We start from the raw sequence: 13,078 nt of genomic DNA, 5'->3' as shown, positions 1-13,078 counted from the left end.
ATGGCAAGAGATAAAAAAATGTCCTGTCAGGAAAGCATGCTCTGGAGAAAACAAAACAGAACAGAACAGAGGGTGTGGCAGCACAACCAATGCCAACACCTCAGAAAGTCTGAATGTTCCACGTACGCAGTTATACAGAGGCTCTTTGAAGAGGTGACAGGTGTGACTCAGAGATCCTCTCAGCCATCTGAGCAGGGGCCAAAAACAGCAAAGGGATTATCTAGGAAAGATCTGCGGAGGCGCTTCTTGTCGAGAGAGTGAATCCTTGTGACACAGACAAGAGTCTCACATAGTTATCAAGAATTGATATCAGCAAAAACACTGCCAGCTTGGACTGGAAGGGACAGGCAGGATGGAAGGAAGAAAGGGAGTCAGACACCCCCAGCCACACTAATGAAACTACTCAGCAGTAAACACGTGCCGTTTGTCATAAAAGAGGAAGGATGGTCAGAGGGCAGAGCTCTGAGCCCAGAGGGGAAGCTGAGAACCACACAGGATTATTCCCAAGCCTGGAAACCAAATGGAGTTTGTGGTGCTGGCCTTTAAAACTGAATTGGACGATGACGTTTTTTCCTGCCATTGTCTTCATTTATGACGCTGAGTGTCTGTAAGTCCTAGCCTGTGCTTGTCTCAGCGTCTCAACATTGGATGCTGGGAGCAGATAACTTGCTTTCTACAATCTCCACAGATGGAGAGAAATTGTGCCCCAGGATGGATTACATTTAGAATCACATCCATACCTAATGTAGGTGATTTGGGTCAGGAAATTCGAGGATTTTGAACTAAGATCTAGAGGTTTCCATACTTTGAGTTGCTGCTGTTTTGGGTGGAGACATTTGGAATCTTTGGATGTGGTTTGCATGTGGCATGGATGTGAAACTTTGGAAGCCAGAGGGCAGAGTGATAGACTGAGTAATGCCTTCCTCAATGAAAAAGATGCCTGTGACCAATCCTTGGAACCTATGAACACACTGCATGGCAAAAAAGATTTTGCAGATAGGATTGAGGTTATGGACTTTGAAGTAGAAGATTATCCTAGATAATCTGGGTGGGCCCATTCTGATCACATGAGCCCTGAAAACCACAGAGGAAGACAGACAGTCAGAGACACAGTATGAGAGGCAGGAGAGTTGACACTAAAGGAGGATTAGAGAGAATGAGTAGGACCCACAGATCATTGCTGGCTTGGAAGGTGGAGAAAGGGACCACCAGCCAAGAAGCAGGGATAGACACCTCCTGGATGCTGAGAGTTACCCTGTCAACAGTGTGTGAGGACTGCAGGACCCCAGTCCTACAAGTAAAGAAAACCAAATTCTGCCAATACACTTAATGGCCTCAGAAGTAAATCCTCCTCAGAATCTCCAGAAAGGAATTCAGCCTTGCCAACATTTTGATTTTAGTTTGTGAACACAGGCCAGAGAAACCAATCAGCCTTGCTAGACTTCCCACAGGAGTGTGAGTAGATGAATGAGTGCTGGTTTCACCGCCGAATGTGTGGTGAGCTTTTACTCATCAACAGGAAACACATACAACTAGAACCTTCACCACTAGATGCTGAGATACAGCCAACAGATGCCTCAAAAGTTATTAGAACCAAAAAGATTGTGAACTAGGATCTATACCTGACAAACTGTCTTTCCATTGTGAGAGTGAAGTTTTTTTTGTTTAAATTAAATATGAATACTCTTGAAAGTTTACTTTCCACACATCCCATCTGGAACATAATTTAAAGTTTTACTCTAGTCAAACAAAAGAGTAGCCTGAGAAAGAGGATACTGTAGGATCTTGTGGTGGTATAGTGGAAATCACTCATGAGATAATATGTGCAACAAAAATATCCTGCTCATATTAGAACATTGAAACTGGTATGATTATGAGGCTGGATGGGTCAGTGGTACAGGGAAGAAGTTAAAACATTTTTTTCTGATTCTATGAAAAAATGCAAGGCAGCTAGAACCTCAGGAAAAATGTGCAAGAGAATCATGAGTCATATATCAAGGAATCTAAAATTTTCATGATTTTTATGAATTGATGAAGCATAAAAAGTGAGAATCTGTTTTTCCTAATATGTAAATGATGTTGAGTAAGAGTATTGTAATGAAATAGGATTAAATGAATTCTCAGGATGCACTTTTTTTTCTAACTTTCAATATTCAAAATTAATGTACATAACACATACACACAGGAAACTAGTTTTAGAGAAAAAAAACAATTATTGGCCACCTTTCGGGATCAGGGGAGGAGGAAAGAACTGTAGTGAGTTCTTTAGTGGGTCTAAAAATCACTGGATTAAGAAATAGCTGAAGGAATTTGTTGTATAGAGTTACAGAGATAATCATTCCCAACACAAAAGCAAACCAAAAGCAGATACAATCCATCAGAAGTGTTTATCCTTGGAGAACAGGATTAGGATTGAAGAGAAAGGTATTTGTTTGCTTTCCATTTTATTGCCTTATGTTGTTCCAGGGTTTTTATTTCCATACTCATGTAATAATTTTCTCATTGCCATTATTGCTCATTTATTTCAAAAACATTATTTTTTTTATGATGAAAATGCATTCCAGTTAAAGTCTCCTGGGTGGGCATAAGTAAAAGGTTATCATGCAGTCTTATCCTTAGGACCTTTAACAATTCCTCTTCAGGAAAAAAAAAAAAAAAAAGGAGCAGACAGTAAGTGGCAAAGTAAACAGAAGCATCTGACTTCCCCACTTCTGACTCCAGTGAAATAACCAAGGGAACATGAGAACTGTAGGCCATTAGAAAGGGGCCTCCTAGCCACCCCAAAACAGAGCCATTTCTTTAAGAGGAATAGAAATCAGATCAGATTCGAGCACACTGGGGACTTGCTTGCAATTCTCCCTCGAGGGAGAAAGTGTGAGCGCTGTTGGAGGGAAAACATGGAGATCTGTGATCCACAAGTCCTTATTTGGAGGAAAATGCTTTACAGAGTTGAGAGAGAGCTGGTCAATGTTCCACTGGATTTTCTGAAGCCAGTGCTGACCCTAGGCATTCTCCACAGCTGTGCAGGGGGCCTCAGGACAGGACATGGGCTTCTTCTGAAATGCAGCCCCGAGGAGGTGTGGGTAGTCACAGGAAAGCAGATTCAGAAAAGATGCAGGTGAAAAGAACTAACTGGGGAAAGGTTAGCCAGAGCCCTGAATCCCTTCCTGTACTTCTAACAGCATCCTCAGGGGAGTGAGATGTCAAACTAAATAAACAACAAAGCTACTCCAGCTGTTCTGGAGGCAAATGGAAACATATCTTTGTTCAAAGATAAATATACAGAATATTATTTCCTAGGGCTATTGTAAGAAAAATGTCTCACAATTCTGGAGGCTAGAAGTCCAAGATGAATGTGTCATACGGTTGGTTCCTTTTGAGGGATGAGAGGGACTGTCTGTTCCACTCTTGACTCCTAGCAGATTGCTGGGTTTGCCAGCAATCTCTTGTTTTCCTTGACTTGTAGATGCCTCACCCCTTCACATGACCTTCTCCCTGATCTGTTCCAGTCTTCCCTCTATCCATGCCTGTCTCTGGGTCCAATTTCTTTTTTTTTTTTTATTATTTTAAATTTATGGACACAGATCACATTGGACTAGATATCACATAGTGGCCTCATCTTGATTAAGTCTCTTAAGACCTTCTTTCCAAATCAGGTCACATTCTGTAGTACTAGGTTCTAGGTCTTCAACATATCTCTTTGGGGGACTTGATTCAACCTTTAACACACAGAAAATGAAATATGGAATCTAATTAGAATATACTTTACATGGGAGGAGGAAGACAGAGTTTGAGAAGAAGAATGATAGAGCACATATTTGAGAAAAGTTACTATAAGGGTAATTTTAGACTGCATCTACTCAATAAAATTCAAGAACATATAGGACCTTTAAAACAAAGGGAGAAGAGTAAAAAGGGAATTTGGCTGAGAAGCAGGCAACCATAACACTAGGTTTAAGTTAAAAAAAGACAATATTGCAGGGCAACAAAGAAAATTTGCAAATACATTATAGATGTGTAGTATCAACCATCTAGAAATTGGAATAAGCCAAGGGGAGGGATGAGCATGTAGGGGCAAGGCCCAAGGCAGAAACCAACAATGTAGAAAAGGTGACAGGGAATGTGATAAGTTGAAAACATACAAAACATAAAACCGAGGAAAGAAACAATAAAAGAAACGATGAGAAATATCTTTCCTGAGCTTCAGGACACTCATTGGCAGGTTAAAGTGATTCCTCCCATTCTGGAAAAATTTTTAAAATGAGATTAAATTCAAAACATTTCTGAATTTTGAGAGTGAAGAAGGTATCCTACAAGCTCCAGGGAGAAACTACCATATTTGACCACTGACGTTTCATGTCCCTCAAAAAGAGTGGATGGCATCCATGGACATGTCTGCTCTGCAGGCATCTCTCTCTCATTTCAGTACGTGGCTGGTGGGACCGGCAAGGATGATCAGAACAAGTCCAGGATTGTGTCACAACCTGATGGCATTGAACTGAGAGAACCAGATGAGGAAGTCCTGTGTGTGCATATGCATAAAAAGACAGCCAAGCCTTCCTTCCCCTGCGAGGTGTGCAGCGGGGAGTTGAGATTACAGTGCTCATCTCCACCACATGAGGACATGTCCCTTTCTGATGACCAATCCCGTGATTCATGTCACCTGGTGTACCTTGTATTTCATGAAAAGGGCTTGAATTTTTCCACTATTACTCCTACCATCTGTTCTTATCCTTTTAATTTTTCACCTAAATCAGCTCCTGTGAGTTTCTGTTAATTGCAACCACATAATCTCTGAATAAGATCGATATAAAGCAATATGCAGGTATTACTAATAATTAAGAGGAGACAGGCTATAAAATGAGTAATGTGACAATAATTGAGTTTAAAACATCTGATGGTAGCCAAAAATCATACAGAATGAGGTGTTGAAGGAAACAAAATTTTGTTAATTTATCAGTGATCCTGAATTACAAAAAAAATAGGTTCAACTATGTATGTTTTCTAAAAGCCAAGGTCTAGTAGAATTGACAATAGCAAGCATTTAGCACATTATGAAAAAACAGCATTTAAATATGCTTACATAGAAAAAGATAGAAAAAAGTAAAGAAACATTTTTAAATGTTTGGAAATGCTATTATATGATGATAAAAGCAAGATCAAGCACTACAAGTCTGACAGTAAATGTAAGTGGATTAAACTCTCCTTTTTCAATCATTGTGAAATTCTTATAGGTAGAACACAGTACAGAGAAAATATAGAGATCAAGAAAAATTAAAATAATGGACAAAGATATATCAGATGACTGTGCTAATATGCATGAAGTTTACATTAATACTGGACAACATATGTTCAAAACAACAACAGAACAAAACCAACAAAACTTCACCAAAAAAAAAAAGTATATGTATGTACTTTGTAAGAACAAAGAGTATCATGTTTTCTTGATTAATAGTAAATGTCAAGTGAAAAATATGAAGTTATTAATTTTCTTTACCTACTGACTTAATAGCCAAATGTATAAAGCAGAATCATCAGAAATGGTTGAAGAAGACACATTTCTCAGTTGATGACATTCTGAATAAGAAAAAAATATATAAACATAAAGATTAAGCATTGTTACCAATGTTAATATTTGTAAAAAATAATAAAGATGATAATTTTACATAACATGAAGAAAATCCACAAAGAAAGCAATTAGGGAAAAACTTTTTAAAGGCCACATTCTTGAAATTAAGGTAAATAAAACCTGAAATTAGTGACAAAAATAGTTTTGAAAATGTATCAGTGACATTATTTAAAAGCCATAAAACACTCTTTTAAGTCATTTAGATATAAAAGGAAATGGGTATTGCAATTACAGAATATGGAAAATCACTACATATTAAAACATAAGAAAATTGGCTGAAGCTATTCTCAGATGGAAATTTAGATCAGTAACTAAGTTATTAAGGAAAAACATGAATTTAAATGAATAAAGTGGCACTCAATTCAATATAGTTAGAAGGGGAAATAATAAATGAAAATCAACCAAAAGATAAAAATAATTAAGAAATCGATGTATTAACGAACAGAATATATCAATGTTCAAGAGCTATATCCCTGATAATGCAAAACAAAGTGGGCAAAAAAAATCTTGAAAATCTTACCAGGGTCAAAAAAAGATGAAACAAAGTTTAATGATGAAGGAGAGGATTAGAAAACTAGTTTTAAAATATGTATAGTTCTACATGGATAAATATAAAAGTCTCAATAAAAAAAGCTATTTTTAGAGAAATATGAATGATCAAACTTGTCACAAAACAACCTTGACAGATTAATAGCCATGAAAGAAATTTTAAAATTATGAAAATTACCTTAAAGAAAGACCTTATAGCTAGAAAGTTTTATAGATTCCATGCCATATAAATTACTCTAGAGTTACTAAAACTCAATAGTAATGTGTATAGAATACACATTTATAGTATATGCATATTACATATACAATCTCACTTAGTAATACAAACACAGCATTTAAAATCAATACTACCCAATCAAATAAAGAATAACATGGTAAAGTATAGTCACACATGCTGAATAGACTTTTCCATGTGAAATATAGAAATTACATGCACACTCTGTGTGTATATATGTGTCTGTATTAATTAAAAAGTTGGGGAAACAAAAAAAAAAGTTGGGGAAACCAATTCCAGCAGTTTCTTTTTGTTTCTTTTTTCCTCCTATCAAAGTCAGATTTGGAGTGATTTCCTCTCTTCTTTTTACTTTACTGTTTTTTTGAGACTTTTGCATTCAGAAAAATTTTAAGTATATCACTTGTTCAGATATCTGAAAAAATTAGTCTCATATATGATGGTAAAAGGTAAATTACTGAGATAACAAAGGAATATATGTGGTTATTTTAAGGATTTCCTTAGAATATTTGGCTTTCCTGTACTTAGACGATATTTATAATGACCATACTAGAGTAATTGTTTTGAGCTATGAAAAATAAGGTTTTTCCCATTGAGTGGCTCAGATGAATGGGAAACAGTAAAATAATTTGAATTGGATGTTCCTTAAAGTCTTTTTTCATAATAGATTCTGATTCCACTATTTATCCCAACTTAGAATAGGAATAATAATTATTATGTGAGATTTTACTATCTGCCAGGCACTCTTCTCAGCAATGTATGTATATTATTTAATTTTCAAAGAAATCTCATGAGGTTGGTACTCTAAGCTAGCATAATAATTGCTATTATTATTATTCAATGTCAAATAGCAACTAATGATTCATCAGAGACTGCAAATAGAGCATTTTGTAAGCAAAATGTATCAGAACATTTCATTCACTGAAAATTTCCTCTTTTCCTTTCGAAATCCCAATCAGTTATATACCTGTGCAATGAAATGATTGCTTGAGAAATGATTTTCATTTGGAAATAAGTTCTCGTGGTCCCTTGAAATGATGTGGAAGAGTTAGATGCTTTGGGTAGACTTCCCAGGAAATGCATCTGTATGCAGGTGGTTCATCGGGAAAGTGTATCTGTGAGAGAGTCAGGAAAGGAAGGTTGGGCAGGGGGTCAGTATCCGAAGCTGAGATGGCCTTTCACAGATGCTCTGATGACTGGAAGTGGCTGCCCAGAGGCTGGGAGATAGTTTCTGGGGAAACACTGAGGCAGGATCCACCTGCCAGCAGCATTCCTAGCTAGGGGAGTGGATCTGAGATGGAACAGAGTAGAATGGGGCAGAGAAGAGTGCAGTCATGTTTTCTATGCAGACTCAACAGGAAAGAAATTATTTTTAGGCATAAATCTGAAAGAATGGAAGAATGGAGACAACAACCAGAACCTCTTAGAAACTAGAACGAAAACTGGTGCCCAGTAAAGGGTTTGTTGAAACCTTTGCTGACACAGCAGAGGGGAACCAGGAAGCAGGATTCACATCCCAAACTCTCCAGACACAGGGACAGAGGGCAGCCCATACTGTGAAGGCAGCAGCAGAGTGAGGATAGGGTGGAAGGTAGAAATCTGTTTAGAAGCCATCAGATCTGCACAGCCCATGTCCACCTCTCCAACCCAGCACTTGCTCTCCCCAACCCCAGAGAAAGGCATTTACCCATTTCTTTATGCAGGGAGGACTATTTTTAGGAGATGGTTGGAGAGAGTTGTTGGGTTGGGTGCCACTAGGGTGGGGAGGTTTGGGGAGGGACCCAAAATGTGGGTTAAATGAATGTATACACACTGGGTGGAGACCCTCCCAACCCCAGCTATCTTCTCCCATTTGATTCTCAGCACTGCCTCTGTTCTCCTGGACAGATAACACTGGCTATTTTTTAGGAAATCTCACCAATGTAAAGGGAAGAAATGAACAAGTTTTTCCATTTAAACAGTTCAGGCAGGTTCCCTCACCAGGCCACTCACACCCCGCCTTAGGTGTCCTGATTTGCAATGCTTTTCACTGTGGGCATTCAATCAAGAATGCATAGGCTTCCCACATAAAAAATAAGAAACAAAGAAGAAAAACGTGGCTCAGAGAAAACAGAGCCCATCCAGGGAGGAAATAAAACATGAAAAATACAAGCCCTGCAAATATCTCAGCAATAAAAGGATATGTTGCAACTGTGAAATGAAAACAGTTCAAAAAAAGAAAGAGAAAGAAAGAAAAAAAAAGGAATAAAGAAAGAAACAAAGAAAGAAAGAAACAAAGAAAGAAACAAAGAGAAATCCAACATTCAGAGTTCATAAAAGAGCTCTCGGAAATTAAAATGTGATAGAAAAAAACCACAATAAAATCATTATACGATAAAGCTCCCTGAATCCTCCAGAAAGTAGAGCAAAGAGATGAAGTGGCATAAAAGTAGGAGAGTTGAGATCAGAGAATTACAGGACAGTTCCCAGAGGCCTGATGAAGGAAGGCAGGAGTCATGCTCAGAAATCTGAAGGATAAGAATTTCTGAACTGGAATTCCATGCTTAGCCAAACAAGCAGTTAAAGACAAGGTAGAATAAACACATTTTTCGACATGCAGCGTCTTGGATATTTGCTCCAATGGACTTTCCTTAGGAAGATGCTAGATGCCACAGTCCCCCAAATCGAGAAAGGACACGTAGGCTATTCCTGAATAGGAAACCCAGAGAACGGGGATGCAAGCGTCCCCCGCGAGGGCGTTCACTGAGACACTCGGGCTGGAGGTTGGGCGCCAGGCATAAAACAACAGGTCCCAATGGTAGAAGACTCCAGGAGAAAAGATAGAACACCCTATTTTGCTGGAACAGCTGGGAAGTACTTGAGGTTGAAGTAGTAAGTACTTAGGAAGCTGTAAGATAATTATTATCTTAGGAAAACCAAAGCTGTAAGTTACAGAAAACTCAAGTTGACTGTGTGTCTGAGTTAAGAACTGTTTTTTGTCGTATCCTAATAAAGAGAATTTTGTTGAATGACTACCATGCAGGGACGGGGGTGCATAGGAGCTGAAAAATGAGTATTGATGATGTTGCTGTCATGTGTCCCAGGGGGAAATCTATGAAGACAACAAGTGAAAAATCAAGAAAAGCATAAAACAGGTTATTTGCAGAAATGTAGCTAAACACAGAAACAGCGAAAAGAGGTTCAAGTACTTGCCTCTGAGAAGGAAGAATTGGGGATGGGGGAGGTGGAGGCATTTAAAAAAATTTCTTGTGGAATTGTTTGATTATTCATATATATGCATGTATAACCCTGAAAAAAATTCTTACTAAAAGGATGCACAAGGGGAAAAGGAACTGTATGAATTTTATCAGTCGAGAAGAAGAGTACATTTATTGGCCTGAATGAACTGCTTTATTCTCTATGAAATGACTTTAGTCATGGAGTTTGCTAGTCAGCAAACTAGCTTCTGAGTTTGGGAGAGCTTCTTACTTGGATGAAATCATTAAATATATTCTTGTTATATTCTAAAATGTTGATCTAAATGACCTTTAGATTTCTATTCTTATGATCTTAACTATAAACTCTCTTCTTTGTAGAATATAATTTTGGAAAACGTATACTTCAATAAATGATTAGCCTACTAGTGAGGTATCGTATATGAAAAAAGAAAATATCATACATTAAAAATGTCGTAGCTGCAGACCTCATTAATTCAGTTTTTTTTCCATATTCTATCTAGGAGAAGGTGAAGTTTACCTTTGAATGCCTAAGAAGAAATGAATATTGTAAGCATCATTATAAGGATATCTTGGTCATTTCTTTAAAAGAAACTGAAGATTGTAGTATATAATATTGTATTTAATAGAGTCTCTTTTTTTAACAAATATATATCGAGTGTATTCATGTAATAAATGCTTGTTGAGGATCTATTTTGTTCAGGCATTCTACTACGTATTGGGAACACAAAGCCAAAATACATAGTTCTTCCTTTTAAGGTGACAGATGAATAAGGAAATTGACATAAAACTAGCAAGTGTGCTAAAAAGGACAGATAACAGTGGCTCCAGTGAAGAGCTAACGTAGAATGGACTTGCAGCCCAGGACACAGTGTAGACTTCACACAGGGAATTTCAGGGGAGTTGAAGCATAAATGAGAGTAAAGTCCGTGGACTGATGGGAAAGAATCCAGGAACAAAAAGCAGTCTTGGGCAGTGGTGAAAGTATCATGTGTTCTGGGAAGAGCCAGTAGCTCAGGATGTCCTGAAGCACAGGTCAAGGAGTCTGAAGAGATGGGAAAAGACATTTTAGATTGTATTATGTAGGTGGAGGCAATGAGACACTATTAATAGCTATTATTATTAAGAGCGAACATTTTCAAATGACTTCTCTATGCTAGGCACTAAGCCCAGGTCTTCACATACCAAATCTTATTTAAAACTACTCTATCCTCACTTTGAAAGTTTCAGGCTTGAGGATAGCACAATACAATTTGTGTAGAAACTTTATTCTACCATTCTTGAGAAAATGTGGCTGTCCAGTGAAAAGAAAAAAAAAAAGACACAGAATGGTTTAAGTAGCTACTTAACAACATTACACATAATAGGGCAAGGGACAAGATTGGAAAGATGGAGGTAGTCATGCGTTTTATTCTTTTTACCACTTTGAAAGTTTCTAGAATATCCATCAATCAATTTAAAAATGAGAACAATGTCTTATTATAGAGGAAGAGGGGAAAGGAGGGGGGAGAAAGAAGAGATTGGGGGGAGAGGGAAGAAAAGAGAGAGGGAGCAAAGGAGACAGTCTTTCATGGGGAGGCAGGTGCTGGAGGCGGGGAGGCTGGAAACAGAACTCCTAGAAGGACGGGGAGACCCTTCTGGCAGTGTCCAGGCACAGGATAGGCATCCTTCAGCAGAACAGCAAATGGAAGAGTCAGAGCATAATTTACCAAATAAATCCAAAGGAAAGGGTCCCCCCCTTGGATGCTTGGGCGGCTCTTCCCACTCACCAAGAAGGAGAGCGAGGACCCCTGAGGGTGGGAAGACCAGTGAAGGCGGTCCCCGAAGCTGTGATGCTGTGCTTGGGGGGTTGCCTGGCTTAGCACAACCAGTTACTAGCTGTGGCTTTGGGCGATGCACCAGTTAATCATATTCCTGGTGAACAGAAGGGGTGGGGGGGGGGGTACGACCCTGGGCACCAAGCGGGTGATTCCGCATTCATCAGGACCCAGAACTTCCCCCTGGTATGAGCTCCAGGAATAGAAGCAGCACAGTGAGGCATTTGCAAAGACGGGCCTGCGCACAGTCGACCGACCATGCGCCCACATGGTCTCCGCCGGCCTCTCCTTTACGAAGGGCTCCGGCCCGCCAGGTGTTGTGGCTCAGAACTGAGAGAGGTGACAGCTTCTGCCCGCTGGGAGCTCCTCCCGGCGGCTCGGCCCTCCCCTTAACCGCACCCTGTCTTCCTCCCGTCCCCAGGGCTCTACGAAACCTTTCTAAGCAACGATGAACCCGAATGCTGTGATGTCAGGAGAGAAGAGCGCCCGAGCAAGCCCTCCAGGGGGACGCTGGGGCCCAGCAGCGCCTGTCACAGGACGTCGCCCACAGTGTCATCCGCAAGCAGACTGTGCCACGGCAGACTCAAGCTGTGCGTGCTCGTGCTGATCCTGCTGCACACCGTGCTCACGGCCTCCGCGGCGCAGAACGGCACGGCGCTGGGCCTCGGGGGCGTGCAGGCGCTGGACGAGAGCTCGCCGCGCGACGAGTAGCCCGGGGGCGCGGGGGCGCGGGGGCGCGGGGGCGGGGGCGGGGGCGGGGCGGGGGCGGGGCGGGGGCGGGGCCGCCGGGGCGCCCGCAGCTCCGGCCCCAGCTCGGCCCCAGCTCGGCCCCAGCTCGGCCCCAGCTCGGCCCCGCCCCGCCCCGCCCCGCCCCGCCCCGCCCCCGCTCGGGCCCACCCTCCGGGCGTTTTTACCCTCTCGCCGCTGCCCGGGAGGCCGTTAGGGAAAAACTGAAGATGGGCCTGGATCCAAACGAGGACACAAACACAGCTTTTTATTGACTAAAAGGCTGTAAAGTGACTTAAATTTCTCACACCATTTTATACACTGTGTTTTAATGTTTGGAGGTTTTATTTGCTTTCCTTCGGTTTGGGTTTATTTGTTTTCTTTCGTTTTAATTTTTTATTTTTATTTTTTATTTTTTTTGCACTTGTTACTACAGGATTTATTTTCGGGGATGGTTTCTCAGAGGTAAACTGAGTCTTCACTGTCTCTTTCTCTCTATCTATATATATATTTCTAGTCATTGTGTGTGTTCATCAGATAGTTCTGTCTCTATGTCCTGTCAGTTTCTATTAGAGGAATGATCGCTATGACCTCACGGTATAGCAAAATACAACAACAACAACAACAACAAAAAAAAATCATAAAAGATAAAAAAAGACAAAAAAAAGAAAACAACAAAAAATACAAATAAAAAAAACCCCCTAACTCTTCCCTCCTGCCTCCAGCCCCCCCCCCCCCCCCCGCCCTCCCAGCACCTCCCCCTCCCTCGGCCCTCCCAGCACCTCCCCTCCCCCTCCCCTCCCCTCCCAGCACCTCCCCTCCCCCTCCCCTCCCCTCCCAGCACCTCCCCTCCACCTCCCCCTCCCCCTCCCCCTCCTCCTCCCCCGCCCCCAGCAGACAACGTGGCTTG

At 40.7% G+C, this 13,078-nt stretch overlaps 1 protein-coding gene across 2 annotated transcripts in view; it reads left to right on the top strand.

Moving 5' to 3' along the window:
* Positions 1-12,190, top strand: part of NALF1 (NALCN channel auxiliary factor 1) — a 621,288-nt gene extending 609,098 nt beyond the window's left edge. Inside the window, exons 3-4 of one of the 2 annotated variants that reach the window (XM_026008875.2) lie at positions 10,129-10,174; positions 11,864-11,998. In XM_026008875.2, coding sequence (XP_025864660.1) covers positions 10,129-10,151 — 23 coding nt within the window. In that variant the 3' untranslated portion in view covers positions 10,152-10,174; positions 11,864-11,998. Of the gene's footprint in view, positions 1-10,128; positions 10,175-11,863 lie in introns of both variants that reach the window. The other variant, XM_026008874.2, reaches the window with a different exon arrangement.
* Positions 12,191-13,078: the final 888 nt, after the last annotated feature.

Source organism: Vulpes vulpes, chromosome 6 (assembly GCF_048418805.1).
Source record: "Vulpes vulpes isolate BD-2025 chromosome 6, VulVul3, whole genome shotgun sequence".
Taxonomy (NCBI): domain Eukaryota; kingdom Metazoa; phylum Chordata; class Mammalia; order Carnivora; family Canidae; genus Vulpes; species Vulpes vulpes.
The sequence above is the reverse complement of the archived record's forward strand: the minus strand, read 5'-3'. Positions and strand labels throughout refer to the sequence as shown.